The sequence below is a fragment of the Cricetulus griseus genome, chromosome 6 (genome assembly GCF_003668045.3).
Source record: "Cricetulus griseus strain 17A/GY chromosome 6, alternate assembly CriGri-PICRH-1.0, whole genome shotgun sequence".
Taxonomy (NCBI): domain Eukaryota; kingdom Metazoa; phylum Chordata; class Mammalia; order Rodentia; family Cricetidae; genus Cricetulus; species Cricetulus griseus.
Genome location: NC_048599.1, coordinates 58,818,007 through 58,836,704, shown reverse-complemented (window position 1 = coordinate 58,836,704; position 18,698 = coordinate 58,818,007). Strand labels below are relative to the sequence as shown.

Genomic DNA, 18,698 nt, shown 5'->3' with positions numbered 1-18,698 from the left:
CCACCAACTGGGGACCAAGTATTCAAATATGAGTCTATGGGAGCCACTCCCATTTAAACCACCACAGTTGGCTCATTCTTTCAATTCATTACTTTGGAAAAATAGGCAGGATTGCTGTGAGTTCAAGGCCAGCCTGGTCTACACAGTGAGCTCTAGGCCAGCTAAAGTTATATAGTGAGACCCTGTCTCAAAATAACAAAAACAATGCTCTAATTCCTAAAGGATTTATCACATCCCATAATACCTCAACAAGAATCAAACCTTTAGCACATGGACCTTTGAGAGACATTTCATATTCAAATGATAGTGAAGATTTGTACACTAAAAATTATAAAATATTGCTGAAAGAAACCAAAGATCTAAATTAAGATATATTTCATGTCTGCCTCTCTTAGAAAAGATTCAATTGAAGATACTCAAAATTGATTTTTTATTGAATAGAAATTTTGGGGGTAGGGAAGGCTGGAGATATAGTCTCTGGCTGGCTGGCCTCACCCTCAGAGATCTGCCTGCCTCTCTCTCCTACTGAGTACTAGGATTAAATGCATGCACCACTCCTGGCTTCTAAAATTTGAGTTATTAAATGTAAATATATAAAATGGGTATTTGGAGAGATGCTAAAAATGCTCTTCTCTTAAGTATCTTTTTTGGAATTTTGTTTCCTAGGGTGCTATGGTTCATAAAGTCTGTAATTCCAGTTCCAGGGGATCCAACACTCTATTCTAGCTTTCATGGGCACTGTACATACATGATATATAGACAATACAAGCAGGCAAAACAACAATACACATAAAAACAAGCCTTTAAAATTTTTTAAGGGCTGGAGAGATGGCTCAGAGATTAAGAGCACTGGCTGCTCTTGCAGAGGCCCTGAGTTCAATTCCCAGCAACTATATTGTGGCTCACAACCATCTATAATGAAATCTGGTGCCCTCTTCTGGCATCTAAACATACATGCAGGCAGAACACTACCCATAATAAATAAATCTTTAAAAAAATTTTCATTTAAGGCAGCAGTGGTATCACATACCTTAATCCCAGCACTGTGGAGGTAGAGGCAGGCAGACCTCTGTGAGTTTGAAGCTAGCCTGGTCCACAGAGAGAGTTCCAGGACAGCCAGGGCTACACAGAGAAACCATGTCCCAAACAACCAAAAATAATTTTTTTTCATTTAATATGCATGGGTGTTTTGACTGCACGTTTATCTGTGCACCACGTGTGTGACTGGTGCCCATTAAGTCCAGAAGAGAACTTCAGTTACAGATGCTTGTGGATGCTGGGAACAGAACCTGGGTACTCTGTCAGAGCAGCCAGTGATCTTACTGAGCCATCTCTGTAGCCCACTCTGTGACATTTTTAAATGAATGGGACCCTTTAGCAACCATAGTCTATCTCTCCCATCAGCAACAGTTATGTAAGAAGCTCCTGAAAGTAAGAACTACTAAGTTAATGTCTTTGGAAGGCAATCCCTATACATCGGTATCCCATTTCCCAGTGACTTCCATGGCATATTTATCTTCATATTATTTAGCAAACTCCTTTCCTCAATTGTCAATTTGGATACAGAAAGGGAGAGTGGTATAAGATCAAACACAGTTGCCCTAGAGATGCCTTATTTGAAAACTGTCTCCTGCTGGGCAGGGGTGGCGCACGCCTTTGATCCCAGCACTCGGGAGGCAGAGGCAGGCGGATCTCTTGAGTTCGAGGCCAGCCTGGTCTCCAGAACGAGTGCCAGGACAGGCTCCAAAGTTACACGGAGAAACCCTGTCTCAAAAAACCAAACCGAAGGAAAAAAAGAAAGAAAAGTAGGGCATCAACTTTCTTGGCAAATACATTTCTTACATTGTGCTTTTGTTAACTAAAACCCAGCCCTTGTTTCATGCTGGGTCCCCCTTACCTGCTCTCTCTTAGCAATAGCATTTAACCTTAAGGAATATGTACCAACATGCATTTCTATTAAACAAATGTTCAGTCAGTTGGTGGTGGCGGTGGCGCACACCTTTAAGCCCAACACTTGGGAGGCAGAGCCAGGTTGATCTCTGTGAGATCGAGGCCAGCCTGGTCTACAGAGTGAGTTCCAGGACAGTCAGGGCTACACAGAGAAACAGTCTCAAAAAACCAAAGGGGGAAAAGGTAGTCATTTGGGGACAGGAATATAGCTCATGTTTGCCTAGCATACATGAGGTCCTGGGTTCGTTTCAGTTCCCAGTGTAAGTGTTACAGCTTTTAAGGGAAAGGTATCCCAACAAAAGTGTTCCAGTGGGCACCACTCCCCAGCAAAGCCTTACAGTGTTTGCTCCGGGGAAGGTTTCCCTAATAAAAGTGTAACAACTCTGCTCCAGCACTGGAGGGTTTCCCCAGTGAGGCGGTTACAGCTCTGTACCCCTCTGTTCCAATAAAAGGGAGTCATTATAACAAACCTCATTCAAGAGATTTATTGGGAGGCTGGAATCCAGGAGAGTGGCTGCCTCTGCCAGGGTGGAAAAAGGGCAGCCCCAAACTGAACAAGTACAGGGCTTATATAGGGTTTCTTAGGGGTGGAACTTTCCAAGGTAGAGATTTTCAGGGTGTGGATTAGTAGGATTTTAATTCCTGAGCTTGGGACAAACTCAGAGATTGGTTGGTTTTCAATTCCTGAATTGGTTAGGGGCAGGGTTTGTTTCCTTGATGCTGGTCTCAGGGTCAGGGTGTTCTTTCACTGGCCCTTTTTACCCTACACCCAGCACAACAGAAAGAGTCTAGGGGAAGTGGTAGACAGAAAGGCTTTATTTTGTACTTTGTGACCACTATTCAGTTTACTCAAGTCTGCCCCCAGTTCAATATTTGAAAAGTCTTGGGCTAAGAGCTGGAGAATTCTCATAAGCAAATTCTTCTGTATGGGCTGGATCAGTAAACACACCAATAAAATCTATTTCCAGAAAGAATGGTCCATCCACCTTATCTGCCAGGGTGAATCCTATAGAAGAGATCTAAATGTAAAATAAGAGAAAGAGATTAGAATCTAATACACTGATGCAATGGTGTTCTTCCTGAAGTCTCTAGGTGCCTGTAATGGAGGCTTCACGCCCTCAGCATGATGTTATACTTTTCATTTGCTGTACTAAATTATAAAAAGTACAAATAGAAGACTGCTTCCATTTTTTTCTAGACAGGGTTGCTTGTGGCCCAAGTTGGCCTTGAAGTCCTGGTCCTGAAGTCCTGGTCCTCCTGCCCTCCCGTCTCAGGTGCTGGGCACTTGAGTGACTGCTTCCCTCTACCACGTTCCACTTCCTCTCCCCTTCGAGGAGTCCACTCAAGATAGTCAGTACAGCATGGACTCTTAATGGAGTCTCCTTAAAGTTCTTCTGAGATCTTATTACACAGCGAAAATAAAAAGAAGCAGGCTGAAAACAAGACCACAGTAACATCCCCAGAGGTCCAAGCTCATATGGAGGTCTAAGTCAGCATCTGTCCCAACTGAGGAGCCCGAGTAGGACTTTTTTTTTTTTCCAAGACAGGGTTTTTCTGTGGCTTTGGAGACTGTCCTGGAACCAGCTCTTATAAACCAGGCTGGTCTTGAATTCACAGAGACCCACCTGCGTCTGCCTCCTGAGTGCTGGGATTAAAGGTGTGCACCACTACTGCCCTGCTCTGAGTAGGAATTTTAATCTTTCATCTGCCATCCCTGTAAAACAGACTGAGCTGGACCTACAGCAACCATACTTCACTAAAGAAGGCATCACTCTAAGTGGAAAACATTACCTTGTCAAGTACAAGTGGGCTCTGGACATCTCGTATCCTTCCTTGATTTGAGAAGAAAAATTTGGAGAAAGGAATCTGAAAAAAGAGACAAGTTATTTCCAAGCTGGAACATGACCATCTGAGGTATATATGCTAAAAGCTATAGTCACAGCTACTCGGGACACTAAGGCAGAAGGATCACCTAAACGCAGAGCAACATCACAACATCAATAAGTAGGTAAGTTAGTAAGTTTAAAAATACAGGTATAAGAAATGGCTAGCTCTTTGGGTTCAAACTACAATTTTCTGAAGGGTTTTGTTTTTGCAGTGATGTAGATTGAGCCTGGGGTCTTAGGAAGCATTTTAGCACTTTACCTTACACCTAAGATAGGCAATAGGTGCGCACACTCACACACAGAGCCAACAATCCAGTCAGCAGGCCTGTGAATCCCAGCTACTTGGAAGAATGAAGGAAGAAGATGATAATGAAATGATAATTCAAGGCCAGCACAGGCAACTTAGTTATTATGCCTTACTTCAAAATAGGAAAAGAAAAAAAAAGTGTTAGGCTGGCTGTGAAGAAGTCTTGGCGGCAATCCTTGTATGGGGTGGAGATGGAGTATGCCAGTTATTTGCATCACAGGAAAAAGGCAAATCTGAAGACTTTTTTTTTTTTGTCTGTGACAGGGATGTAAGTTAATGGTAGAGCACCTGCCAAACACTCCTCACCCACACACAAGTGAACTAGTTAGTAAGCTAACACACAGTGCTGACTGGGTTTTTTTGTTTTTTTGTTTTTTTTTTTTGGGTTTGTCGAGACAGGGTTTCTCTGTGTAGCTTTGGAGCCTATCCTGGCACTTGCTCTGGAGACCAGGCTGGCCTCGAACTCACAGAGATCCGCCTGCCTCTGCCTCCCGAGTGCTGGAATTAAAGGCGTGCGCCACCAACACCCGGCTAGTGCTGACTAGTTTTATGGCAACTTGACACAAGTCATCCAAGAGGAGGGAAGTTCAATGGAGAAAATGCCTCTATAAGATCAGGCTGTAGGGAAGCCTGTGGAGCATTCTCTTATTAGCGATTGGTGGGGGAGGGCACAGCCCATGGTGGGCAGTACAATCCCTGGGCTGGTGGTCCTGCATTCTATAAGAAATCAGGCTGGGAAAGCCACGAGGAGCAAGCCAATAAGCAGCACTCCTCCATGGCCTCTGCATCTGCTCCTACCTCCAAGTACCAGACCTGATTGAGTTCCTGTCCTCACTGCCTTTGATAACGAACTGGTGTATGGAACTGTGAGTGAAATAAACCCTTTCCTTCCCAGCTTGCTTTTGGTTATGGTATTTCATCACAATAATAACCTAAATTACGATACATACACACATAAATTTGTTTATTTAGAGTTAGCATCTCTCTATGCAGTCCTGGCTGTACTGGAACTAACTACGTAGACCAGGCTGGCCTCAAATTCACAGAAAGCACTTGCCTCTACCTCTAAAATGTTGGGATTAAAGGTGTGTACCATCACCACCCAGCCTGGCTCATTTTTATTAATGGAAAAACAAAACATTTGTCCTTTAAATCTCTCTCCAAGGACTGGCTGGAGAGATGGCTCAGAGGTTAAGAGCACTGACTGTTTTTCCAGAGGTTCTGAGTTCAATTCCTAGCAACCACATGATGGGCTCACAACCATCTATAATGAGATCTGGTGCCCTCTTCTGGCCCACAGGAATATATGCAGGCAGAATAAGTCCTTAAAAAAAAAATTTCCCCTTACTTCTGCCTCTATTTTATGTAAGAATGATTAGTATGGGTTGGAGAGATGGCTCAGTGGTTGAAAGCACTGGCTGGTCTTCCAGAGGACCCAGGTTCAATTCCCAGCACCCACATGGCAAGCCTGTCTGTAACTCCAGTTCCAGGGGATACAATACTGACACACAAACATTCATGTAGATGAACTACCAATACTCGTAAAATAAAAATAGATAAAAAATGTTAAAAAAGAATGATTAGTATGAAAAAGGAAACTACAATGTAACCATAGTTTCAATGAACCCCATTTTCCCAAACAGTGAAGAACTGAAATTTTACCTTGACTTCCTGCCAGTAGGGCCCCCCACGGGTGAACATGAAGTAACTGTACATCTGATTTTTCCTCTGGATAAAGTCTGTATCTTGCCTGATATTCACCATCCAAGGCCGGCCATCCCCACGGACTCGGAGATACAGAGAATTGAACAGGGACCAATCATAATACTGCTTCCTCTCAAAAGAACGCTAGGGTACAGAAAAGTTAGTTTGCATGGTTATCACCAAGTTACCACCGAGTATGCTGTATTGTTATGGGGAGAGGGGCACATATGACATCAGAGGACAACTTTTGTTGGTCTTTCATTTCTCCATGTGGGTTCCAGAGATTAAACTTGGGTCTTCAGGCTTACCAGCAAGTGCCTTAGCTACTGAGCCATCTTCCAGACCCACTAGGGCATTCCATGTATATATTTTTTTCTTTTTCTTTTTCTTTTTTTTTTTTTGGGGGGGTTTTTTGAGACAGGGTTTCTCTGTGGCTTTGGAGCTTATCCTGGCACTTGCTCTGTAGACCAGGCTGGCCTTGAACTCACAGAGACCCGCCTGTCTCTGCCTCCCGAGTACTGGGATTAAAGGTATATTTTTATATACCTGGCTCCATGTATATTTTCTACCACGAAGAGACAAATAAACCAGTATTTTAGTATAGAATACTGACATGTTTCTAAGGTAATTGTTGAAGGCATGATTAAGCTAGGACAATGCTTCCATATGACATCCATTTGTGTTTGCTGAATGGAAATTAATGTAATTTTCCTCCCTAGTTCTAAGACACAATGGCTTCTGAGTGGCCCATTTAATGACAACTACCTTACCCATCAAAAATCAAGCTCAGGTTTTAAAAATCAAGAGGCTGGGAAGATGTCTCAGTGCTTGCTGCAAAAGTATAAGGACCTGAGTTCAGATCCCCAGCACCCACATTCAAAACTAGGTATCCTGCAGTATCCACCTGTAACTCCTCACTCACAGAGACAGGAAGACAGGAAGACCTGGGGGTTCACTGGTCAGCCAGTCTAGACAAAACTGTGAGCTCCAGGTTCAGGGGGAGGACCTTGTCTCCAAAAGCAAGGCAGGCAGTGATACAGGAAGACATCCCAACGTTACCTTCTGGCCTCCACATGCTCACACACTCTCGTCCCTCCCTCCCCCCTCATACACACACAATAATAGCGAACACCCATTCAAACAATTTACATGCCTGATTTCCTTTAATCCTCCTCACAGCCCTGAGATACAGATATCACCAAGATGTCTTACCCCATTTCATAGATAACCAAGTATTCAGCTAGTCAGGACAAGCACTGCTTAACTCCCAAATCTGTATTTAACGGTTTAGGTCACTCTCTTCAAAAAGTGGCATTTAAGGTCTAGGTATGGTGGCACATGCCACTAAGGATGCTGAGGTAAAAAGATTCTGAGACAGCCGAGTGTTGGTGGTGCACGCCTTTAATCCCAGCACTAGGGAGGCAGAGGCAGGCAGATCTCTGAGTTCCAGGCCAGCCTGGTCTACAGGGCGAGTTCCAGGATAGGCTCCAAAACAATACAGAGAAACCCTGTCTCGAAAAATCTAAAAAAAAGATTGAGGCCAGCTTGGGCTATAGCTATCAGACCAGCTTGTGTTCCAGAGTAAGACTCTGTCTCTAATAATAAAAAGAGAGAAAAGGAAAGGAATATTGTTGGCATTTCCATAGGCATTTATTTATTTATAGCACTCTCAAGGACAACTGGGTTTCAAAACATCAATGCTCAGACATGTACTAATACTCCCTCTGACTAGCTGTAACCCTAAAGGAATCACTGACTCCCAAAGCCTCAGTCCCTCACATTAGCACTGGGATGATCTTATTCCCCAGGACTATTCTGAGGGATAAGTGGAGAATGTACATAAAGTGCTTAGCACCAGTATTGGAAAAACATACCAACCAATGTTAAACTAGGTGTGCTGGCTCCCATCAGTAATTCCAGGGCTGGTGCAGAGGCAGGAAAGACGATGTGAGCTTAGGGCTAGCCTGAGCTATATAGGGGATGGTGATATACGCCTTTAATGCCAGCACTAGGGAGGTAGAGGCAGGAGGATCTCTTGTGAGTTTGTGACCAGCCTGATCTACAAATCTTGTTCCAGGACATTCAGAGTTGTTACACAGAATGACCCTGTCTCAAAACAACAAAAAAAGAAAAGAACAAAAATAAACAAATAGCTAAAATGAACAATGTTCTTGTTCGTGTAATATGGAGTACTGACTGGAAAGAGGGCCATGCACAGGCCAGGGAAGCATTCTACTACTCTGCTGAACCTCTAGCCCTCCTTTGACTAGGTAGTGCTCTGAGATGGGGCCTCCCATAGCCCAGCACTCACTATAGAACTCAGAGCAACGGTGAAATCCAATCCTCCTGGCTCCTCTCAAACACAGTGACAAAAACTATTAACAAGGTTTTTATTTTGAGATAGTGTCTCACTAATTTGCCTAGGCTGGCCCTGAACTTACTCAGAAGTCTAGGAAAGCCTTGGATTGGCAAAACTGCTGCCTTTCCCTCCCACACTGCTGGGATCACAGGCCTGCACTTCACTTTAACATGTAATCTCTGACAGGGTTTTTGGGTTAAGAATTCTGAAACTGGAGCAGGGTTAGTTTAGTTTCTGATAACTTACAGAGAATACTGAAGGCCCTGGGTTTGATCTCCAACACAGAATACACATGAAGCATGGTGGTGCAGACCTGCAATCCCATTTGCTTAGGAGGCGGGAGCTGGAGGATCACTTAAACCCAGGAATTCAAGACTAATTTGGGCAACACAACAACAGAAATTCTAAAACTGCATTATATATTTACTGGGGTTGGACTAACAAGTAAGTGGATGGTGAGAGGATGAAGATTTCTCACTGTTAGAGATGGAAGTTACAGATGAAAGGTGAGAGGCTAGAATGAACCACATGGCACTGGAGTCAGAGACAATAGGATGTATCCATATTTAGCATAACACTGACACAGCGCAATAACAACAGATATGCATACATGGCCATTAAGCATACACATGTAGTCATTTGTTACTTGTGGGAGCATGATGCCACACCCAGCTTCTTATGTGTACTGGAGATCCAAACTCCGGTCCTCAACCTTGCATGGCAGGCACTTCATTACTGAGCCATCTCCCCAGCCCCCAGCATAGTAATGTCAAATATTAGTACTACAAGTACCAGACATGATAGCACACCCCTTCAATCCCAGCATTTAGGTCAAGGCAGGAGTATCAGGAATTCAAGGTCATCCTCAAGGCCAGCCTGAGCTTCATGAGGCCACAGGGTGACCCTACTTAATCCATGCTGGAGATGTAAATCTCCCCAGATACATTTCAAAGTCTATCTCCTTAGGGTTCCTCGGACACACACAATTATCTCAGACCCAAACAAGGACTGCCCCATTTTACACTCAGGCCAAGTAGTGATTTACCCCGATAAAGAGGAAAGATGCCTATATAACAAAACAGATGTGTTCATTTACAGAAAAGCAAGCTGTCTGTTATAGCTGGTGCTATCACCAAAGCCACTAGAAAACTGGCTTCTAGACTTCACCTACCCTTGGAACCCTGGATAACATTGCACAGTATCCACTCTGGCTACTGTCTCCATCTTTAGGGGCCTCGGAGCTCAGAGTCCCATAGAGCAGGGCACTTTGATTGTTCTTGGCTATTTTCAAGAAGATTTCACTTCTGCCTCCAATTGTCTTATCAGAAGTCACCATCCACTTCTCCAAATCTTTTTTTTCACGAAACTTCCAGACAACCTTGGCTTGCTCCATTATGACCTCTTGTAATGGGCGGCCTTCTGGGCCTTTCCAATGAGCCACAATTTCATCCTTCCAACGCCTAATATGTTCTACTGCTTCATCTCTAATTGCTTTGTCAAAACTAACTTCGGGTTCATTGTCAGGGGAAGTTACATCCAAAGCGGCTTCTTTGTGGCGATCCTCTTGTACACCCTCTTCAGTCTTCCTCTGCTGGGAGACTCTGTCAGCAGGAGCCACTTGTTTCTGCGGATGACTGGAAGAATAGTCTACAAACTGAATACCCATAAATGGGTGCAAGGCAGCCCTTGGCTTTAGGAAGTTTCTATGGATATAAGTACCAATCAGTAATTTGTGAATGGAAGCCATTGTAAGAAAAAAAGCCAAAATGTAAAAATTTCCGTGGGCTGAAAAAATAAGCTTTGGCAATCTGCCCAATTTCACCTATAACAGAAGAAACACTGGTTACCAGCAGAGCAACAAATCAGTGGAGCAGAAGTTCAAACTCAACAGAGACCATGTATTGTGTAATTCATAGGCTTTTACCCCTCAATTTATTCAGCAGTGGCTTTTAGAAACAGAGTACTATCTTATGTATCACACACACACACACACACACACACACACACACACACACAAAAAAAAAAAAAGTGCCAATATAGCCAAGTATGGTGACATATGCCTGTAACCCTAGCACTTGTGAGACGAAGGCAGGATTGTCAGAAGTTTAAAGTCATCCTCAGCTACATAGTGAGTTCAAGGACAGTTGGGCTATATGAGACCCTGTCACTAAACAAAACAAAACTACCAACACGCCTAAAAGCAAAGCCTCAGCTTCACAGAGATGATGAGCAACCCCCAAATGACTCAAGTATGTGCCAGAAGCTGCCTCAAGAGGTTGTATCAACTTTAAAACAGCCTTTTCTTGGGGGTTTTAATTTTTGTATTAAACTTTTTTTCTTCTGGAGTTGTGTTGTTGTTGGGCTTTTTGTTTGTTTGATTGGTTTCGGGTTTTTTTTTTTTTTTTTTTTTCTTTTTCAGGACAGGGTTTCTCATGTAGCTTTGGAGCCTGTCCTGGGAACTCACTCCGTAGACCAGACTAGCCTCTAACTACCTCTGAGTAGTTAGAGACTCACTTACCTCTGCCTCTCAAGTGCTGGGATTAAAGACTGGCGCTACCACCATCAGGCTTTCTTCTGGAGTTTTTTGGGTTTTGTTTTGTTTTGTTTTAATTTGTTATTATACAATGTCCTGCCTGCATACATCCCTCCAGGCCAGAAGAGGGCACCAGACTATGTTACAGTAGGTTATGAGCCACCATGTGGTTGCTGGGAATTGAACTCAGGACCTCTGAAAGAACAGGCAGTGCTCTTAACCCCTGAGCCATCTCTCCAGCCCTCTTCTGGAGTTTTAAAGGTTCTAAAAAGTAAAATACTTGAGTAATTCAGTCTAGAGCTTGGGGCAAATGATTTGGATTTAGTTCTTCATCTACAAACAGTGGGCCTAAAGTGAGCACTGCACAGAGTCAGAAAAGCTGTGATACTTGGTTCTGTCACTCACATGGCTGTGAATATTGGAGCATTGAGACTTCATCTACTAAACCAATAAAGCAGTTGCCTTCACAGAAAACCAGTTGATCTTTTGAATCGTCTTTTTCTTCAGAAATTAAGCCCCTATCTACCCTGAGAGCTTTTTCTGAGAATGAGATGAAGTGACAGTCACAAAAAGGCTCTCTGAACCTCTTCATGACATTCCCAAGATCTTTGTGTCTGACAAATTTGTAAGCCAAGGGACACACTGGCATTATTATTTGAGCACCTCAAAGGTAGACCTAAGAAGGATGGTGACGGCTGTAATCCTAGCATTTGGCAGGTATGATCAGGAAGTCATCTTGGGTTACATAACAAGTTCAAGTCCAGTCTAGGCTGTATAAGACCCTGTTTTGAAGAACCAAAAAAAAAAAAAAAAAAAGAAAGAAACAAAGAAAAAGATAGTAGTATTGTGCCCAAGTCTCAAAGACCTTCAGAGACCCTCAGAGACCACCAAGGAGACAGACTTCACCAAACTGCAAACACAAGGCTTTAATGTTTAATCCTACCAGTAGGGACCTCGTCCAGCCAGCTACCTGGAGGAAGCAAAGTACCTTGTCTATTGCTGGAATTTAAAGGAAAAAAAAAAATCACAGAATTACATCAATAGGCACGGGTCTGATACTGATTGGTTGACATTTGGAGAACAATTAGAGGAATTTCCCAGAGTCAGGGCAACTGGTTTGTTAGTATTTTTGATTGGTTGTCTACAGATGGAGGCATTGGTGGTTTCTATGGCTTTGTCTGTTACTTGAAGGTATCCTGTTCTCATTGGTTGGTGCTGGGAGGGAGCATTCTGTGGTTTCTATGGCTCTGTCCATCTCCTGGAGGTGGTTTGTTGCTAAACACAATATCCAGGTACTTACTAAGTCTAAGAGGAAGGTTGTCTTGGAGTTTTGTTCATAACACAAGAACTAGAAGTTAGGGGACTGGATTTCTTTTGAAGGCTTTTCCATAACCTTTACATTTTATATAGTTTCTCTCCAGTATGAATAATAAGAGTTGAATGGGAACTTAAGGCTTTGCCAGATTTATACAATTTCTCCCCAGTGTGATTTATTAGAAGTGAAGCCTTTGAGTTTAGTTTACCTCTTTCAGGTAGACCTAAATAATACCATCACATTTAAACCTCACTGTTAATACTTAGAGATTTTCTGACATATATTATCTCATTTAATCCACACAAGAATCATGTGAGACTGGGGCCGGCAAGACGGCTCAGTGGATAAAGACACTTGCTGAACAAGCCTGGAAGCCTGAGTTCAATTCCCAGGACCAACATAAAAGTGGAAGGAGAGAGCTGGAGAGATGGCTCAGAGGTTAAGAGCACTGACTGAGTTCAATTCCCAACAACCACATAGTGGCTCACAACCATCCATTATGAGATCTGGTGCCCTCTTCTGGTGTGCAGATATATATGGAAGCAGAATGTTGTATACATAATAAATAAATAAAATCTTTAAAAAGAAAAGTGGAAGGAGAGAGCCAGGCCGTGGTGGCACACGCCTTTAATCCTAGCATCCAGGAGGCAGAGGCAGGCAGATCTCTGGGAGTTTGAAGCCAGCTTGGTCTCCAGAGTGAGTTCCAGCACAGTCAGAAGTACACACAGAGAAACACTGTCTCAAAACACAAACAGAAAAACAAAACAAAGTGGAAGGAGAGAATTAATGACACAAAATTTTTCTGTGTCCACACATATATCACAGCACATGTGTCCACACACATCCATTGTGAACACACACACACACCACAAGTAATATTTATTTATTTACTGGAATTTTTTCGAGACAGGATTTCTCTATATAGCCTTGGCTGTCCTGAACTCACTCTGTAGTCCAGGCTGGCCTTGAACTCAAGAGATTACCTACCTCTACCTCCTGAGTGCTGTTATTAAAGGTGTGTGCCGCTGCCACCGCCGCCACCACTACCACCGCCGCCACCACTACCACCACCAACTCACAAATAATTTAAAAAAAAAAATGCTGTGAGGTGAATCAGTGAGCTATTTCCTCTCTGTAGGAAACACACCAAGAAATTTGTCTATAGTCACACTGTCTCCCAGTATTGAAACTGGGACTAAAACCCTGGCCTAGTGTCCGTTAGTAGACAATGCTGCTCCCCGTAAGACAGACACCAGCAATATTACTCCTACAGTTCTAATAAAGTATCAACTCTGCCTGTAACTCAACATTTAAGGAGTGAACCAGAACAGCCCTTCTTCCCTCCTATTCCAGCCAGTCCTGGAAAGAAATAAAATATACAACAATAGTTTCTTTGTCTTTCTCCTGTCCCAATCCCAAAGATCAGTCCAAATCAATATAAAAGCAAAGATCTAAGACCTGAAACTCTGTGGCAAAGTACTTGCCAAGTATGTGCAAGGTCCTGGACTTTACCTCCAGCACCACAAAACAATACTAAACAAAAGACTCCGATACCAGTCAGCATATAGCAACAAACAAGACATTTTAATGGGAGCAGGGTGCTGGAGAGATGGTGCATCAGTTAAGAACTGTTGTTGAGGGGCTGCAGAGATGGCTCAGGGGTTACGAGCACTGGCCGCTCTTCTAGAGGTCCTGAGTTCAATTCCCAGCAACGACATGGTGGCTCACAACCATTCGTTATGAGATCTGGTGCCCTCTTCTGATGTGCAGATATACATGGAAGCAGAATGTTGTATACATAATAAATAAAAAATAAATAAATAAATAAAATTTTGGGAGGATCTTGGTAAGATGACTCATCAGGTAAAGTGCTGGCCATACCTGACAACCAAAGTTGAATCCTGGAATCCACATAAAGGTGGAAGGAGAGAACTGACTCCATAAAATTACCCTCTGATAACCACCACACAGTATTAATAATCATAATCATAGTCATAATAAATTTTAAGTCGTCAACAATCTAGCCCACCTGTTAGTGCTTGAATTTGAATCAAAATGGCACCCACATCCAAGCATAGAATGTGTCCATAATATAGCATTTGGAAAGCCTGGGCAGGCGCATCCTAAGTTGAAGGTTAGCATGAGCTACATAATGAGTTTCAGGACAGTTTGGGCTACACAGTAGGCTGTGTATCAGCCTGAAGTAGGGTGCAATATTTTCCTGACCTAATCCAAAAGAAATACCCAGGCCACTTCAGCTACCACATAGGACTTGCTATGCTTCTAGCATGGCCCCCTTCTTCACTCCACACATCAGGTAAGTCATCTTTTCTCTCTGGTCACTGCACTCTTCACATTGCCACACTTTTGCAACTCCTTGCTCAGCCTCTAGAAAGGCACAGAACACAAATCTGATTATTCTTCCTTCTTTCTTTTATTTATTCATGTATTTATGTATATATATTCATGCACACCAGAAGAAGGAATCTGATCGAATTACAGATGGTTGTGAGGCACCATGTGGGTGCTGGGAATTGAACTCAGGACCTCTGGAAAAGTAGTCAAGTGCTCTTAACCAATGAGCCATCTCTCCAGCCCCCCCCCCCTTTTTTTAAACCAGTTAAAATCCTCCAGGTACCTAGAGAGATAGCTCAGTGATCAAGTATAGGCTGGGCATGCACAAAGCCCTGGATTGATTGATTTTTTTGGTTTTTTGAGATAGGGTTTCTATGTGGCTTTGGAGGATGTCCTGGAAGCAGTTCTTGTAGACCAGGCTGGTCTTAAACTCACAGAGATCCACCTGTCTCTGCCTCCAGCGTGCTGGGACCAAAGGCATGCGCAACCAACGCCCGGCAACAAAGCCCTGGATTTCATCCCCAGCACTAAAATAATTGACAGATGATAGGCAGATTCCTTCAGAAGCTCCACCTTCTCCACCAAGTCTGCTAGGCTCCACTAGATCAGGTCTCCTTTGCCATCACTTCAATTTCAACTTTAGTCACATCTCATACCCCATTCTGCATTCCAATCAGATGGAAACTTGTGATTCAACCAACACCTCTTGGGCTATAGGCCTTTGCTAATTGCTGCCCTTGGGCCAATGTTCTCTGCTGATTTTGCCTTGAGACTTAGCTTAGCCATGTTACACTATGGGGAAAAAATGGTCCATGACTACCCAATTGCACCAAGAACAGTGCCCCTCTGAATCATTCCCAATGAATCCTGGGTTTAGAATTTTCCAGTTTCAGTCTACTGACCAGTTCATTTGTCAATCTCCCCCAATTCAGACTAGAAGTATCTTAAAGGTTGAATATTTAATATTGTACCTCCAAGTCCCAGTATGACAACCAGCTGCATCCTTGAGACTTTTAATATTTGTTGAACTAACAGGTCACATTTCTGTATCCCTCTCACAATGTGAGGGTTCAGGACCTTGCTGCTTTTACCATACCTATAGAATTTCCCCTAAACAGGGGTTTCTTAAATTTTAAAGTGGCTTTAAGTCACCTGGAAATTTTTATTTAAAATGAGCTTCTAATAAAGTAGATAAAGGCCTTGAATTTCTAATCCTCCTTCCTCAACTTCCCAAGTGTTAGAATCACAGGCATTTCTTTTTTTTTTTTTTTTTGGTTTTTCCAGCCAGGGTTTCTCTGTGTAACTTTGGAACCTATCCTGGCACTCGCTCTGGAGACCAGGCTGGCCTCGAATTCACAGAGATCTGCCTGCCTCTGCCTCCCGAGTGCTGGGATTAAAGGCGTGAGCCACCAACGCCGGCTCAGGCATTTCTTACCATGCCCAGACAGAGATTCTGTATTTCTTTTTTGTTGTTGTTAAGAGTATCATGTGACCCAAGCTGGTCTTGAACTCCTGATCCTTCTACCTCTATTTCCCAAGTGAAGCCTTGTTAAAGAAAAAACCTTTTAAATATCAAAGTCCTGGTCAGATTTGGGTGCAGTCTACAAAATCAAGCACTTGGGAAGTAGAGACACGAGGATCAAGAGTTTAAGGTCAACTTTCAAGTCCAGGCTGGGGGGGGGGGTGGAGAGATGGCTCAGCGGTTAAGAGCACTGGCTGCTCTTCCAGAGGTCCTGAGTTCAATTCCCAGCATCTACATGGCAGTTTATAACTGTCTATAACTCAAGTTCCAGGGGGATTGGACACCTTCACACCAATGCACATAAAATAAATTAAAAAAAAAGTCCAGGCTGGACATTATTTGACCCTTCTTGGAAAAAAAAGAAAAACCACAATTTTTTGAGAGAGAAAAGGGCTTAAAGTAGTAAACAGGTGGGATTATGAGTAACAATTATTTAACCCTGTTTTCCAAACATTCAGATGTCTTATTAGCTTCCTAATAATACTACAACTTCGTGTTTTGTTTAGTAATTTCCTTCAATAAACACAGTCAAACCCAGTAATCGGATGATAGCGGTCCGAAGCTAACGGTGAGTTTTGACTACGGTATTCACATCGCTCTGAGTAGTATCACTGTACTACTACGTTTAATAAGGTTTGTAAGTCTAGGGCTTAGAGTGTGCCAGAAACTATTCTGCGTGTGTTTTTATTGGCTTCTCAGTAATCCTGAGTCAGGTATTATTAGTATTATCCCAATTACAAAGACAAAAGGAAAGGAAATTCCACAATTAAATTATTCGAGGTCACACGCTAGAGACAAAACTCACTCTGCAGACCAGGCGTTGACCTCTGCTGGGTGCGGAGCTGACCACGCCCCAGTCTCCGGTAGCTGGGTGCTCTCGGCGGGAGGAAACCGCTCACCCCTCACCCTCACCCCTCACCCCTCACCTGCCAGGACTCCTTCGGGCCTCCCAGTCCCTGACATGCCCAGCTGTGAAAAGTCCAGCTCACCTTCTCAGACCCCACAGGGGCTTCCGCTCAGTGCTTCTATTTTTCCCACCGGGTTTTCCACGCTTCCGGTGGAGGTCCATCTACTTTTCCGGTCCGGCGCCAAACTAGATATTTAGATTCAAGGTGTCAGATAGCCCTAGGGAGGGTTCTAAGGCTGGACGACCTGAGGCTTTTGGTCAACAAAGCTCCCCACACACACACCCGCGATGGGTTTTTGAAATTTCCTGACATTTGTAAGCGAGCATTTCGCTCTCCTCTGGCATCCCGCCCTCATAGGCAACCACCAATCCTCTGTCTTTCAAATAGGATATAGGCACGGCTAACGCCTCTTCACTCCTAAATGCCTGGCCCCTCGTGCCTCCTCTTCCCTGCAGTCCCTTGAGAACTGGCCACCCTGTGAATTCGGAAAGCCACTTCTGCTGGAACTGCCTTGAGAGATGCAATCCGTCCTGGTTTTCCTCATTGCGACCACCTAGTCCACACAACAGAGTTGTTGCACACCTTGTGTACACTTCTGTTAAAGTGTTATCCAATTTGGGGGTCACAACCTGTGTCTCAAGTCAGCTCCAGCCACCCGTCCTCAGTAAGGCAATTTAAAGAGCCAAAATAAAAAGAGAAAGGAAAACGGGCGCTGGTGGCTCATACTTTTAATTCCAGCACTCGGGAGGCAGAGGCAAGCAGATTTCTGAATTCGAGGCCATCCAGGTCTACAAAGCGAGTTCCAGGACAGCCTGGGCTACATAGAGAAACCCTATCTCGAAAACAACAACAGAAAGAAAGCAGGGGAGGGAAGAGAAAGGAAAAAAAGAAACGGAGCCTGCTGACATGGTAGCTCACACCTTTAATCCCAGCACTCAGGAAGCAGAGGTAGGCAGATCTCTGGTAGTTCTAGGCCAGCCTAATCTGCACAGCAAGTTCCAGGATAGCCAGCGTTACATAGAGAGACCCTGTCTCAAAAACAAACAAAAAAGTTAAACAACTAAATAAAATAAATGTGGAAAGCAGAAAATGAGATTTATTCAGTCTAGCTACATTGGAGAAAGGGACAGAGATGGAGCAGACCACCTAAGTCAGGCCTCAGGGTCATGGGGTGGAATCAAAGTTTGAATGGAAGATGAAGTAAATGTGTAGTTAAGCAACCAAACCCAGGTGTGATCCTGCTCACCATTGAGTCGTCCTGGTCTGGGCTCCAGTGTCCAGTCTAGTGTGGTCTAACAAGGTACTGGGTAATTGCCTCAGGTCTTGAGGAATTGAGTCAGGCTGTATGTGATAATAGCTCCTAGCCATAAAGAATGGCTTAGGCCCAGCCTGACATTCAGCTCCACCTGAAGAAATAGTACATCCAGGTATGGAAAGCAATCCAGCCTGCTCCTAGTCCACAATAAGTAGCAGTAACTTCCTGGTAACTAACCAGGTATGTGTGTATGCCTTTGTCCTAAGTATGCTCTACTTTCATCCCATGGAAAGATTGAGACCCCTCGCTGACCCAATAAAACAGTCTCAGCCTGTTAAAATCGAGTCTGTCTCTCTGCCTCCTTTTTCCTGCAAAAACTGTTTAAAAAAATCTGCTTTTCAGAGACAAGTTGCCCATTTGGCTGTTGTTTTGTTTTGTTATTGTTTTTGTTTTTATTTTGTTTTTTGTTTTTTTGTTTTCTCCTCGAGTGAGATTCCTGGGGAAACTCCCATTTCTTTGAGGTACTTTGTTTAAATAGTCTAATAGATCGAGAGACACAAAAGGTCTCTTTAGAGTATCTTTATTTTTACTAGGCTGGTTCCTG

General features: G+C 43.5%; 1 protein-coding gene across 3 annotated transcripts; it reads right to left on the bottom strand.

The window, feature by feature from the left end:
- Positions 1–2,744: 2,744 nt before the first annotated feature.
- Positions 2,745–17,021, bottom strand: Ndufaf1 (NADH:ubiquinone oxidoreductase complex assembly factor 1). 3 transcript variants are annotated; one of them, XM_027422155.2, is made up of 5 exons: positions 16,921–17,021; positions 9,378–10,028; positions 5,806–5,991; positions 3,742–3,816; positions 2,745–2,969 (listed from the first exon to the last, which is right to left on the bottom strand). In XM_027422155.2, the coding sequence occupies exons 2-5, from the start codon at positions 9,951–9,953 to the stop codon at positions 2,817–2,819; spliced, it is 990 nt and encodes a 329-aa protein (XP_027277956.1). In that variant the 5' UTR covers positions 9,954–10,028; positions 16,921–17,021; the 3' UTR covers positions 2,745–2,816. The 3 variants fall into 3 exon arrangements, with proteins under 3 accessions (XP_027277956.1, XP_027277955.1, XP_027277957.1); XM_027422154.2 differs by having other exon boundaries at positions 16,858–16,975; XM_027422156.2 differs by lacking the exon at positions 16,921–17,021 and adding an exon at positions 16,737–16,828.
- Positions 17,022–18,698: the final 1,677 nt, after the last annotated feature.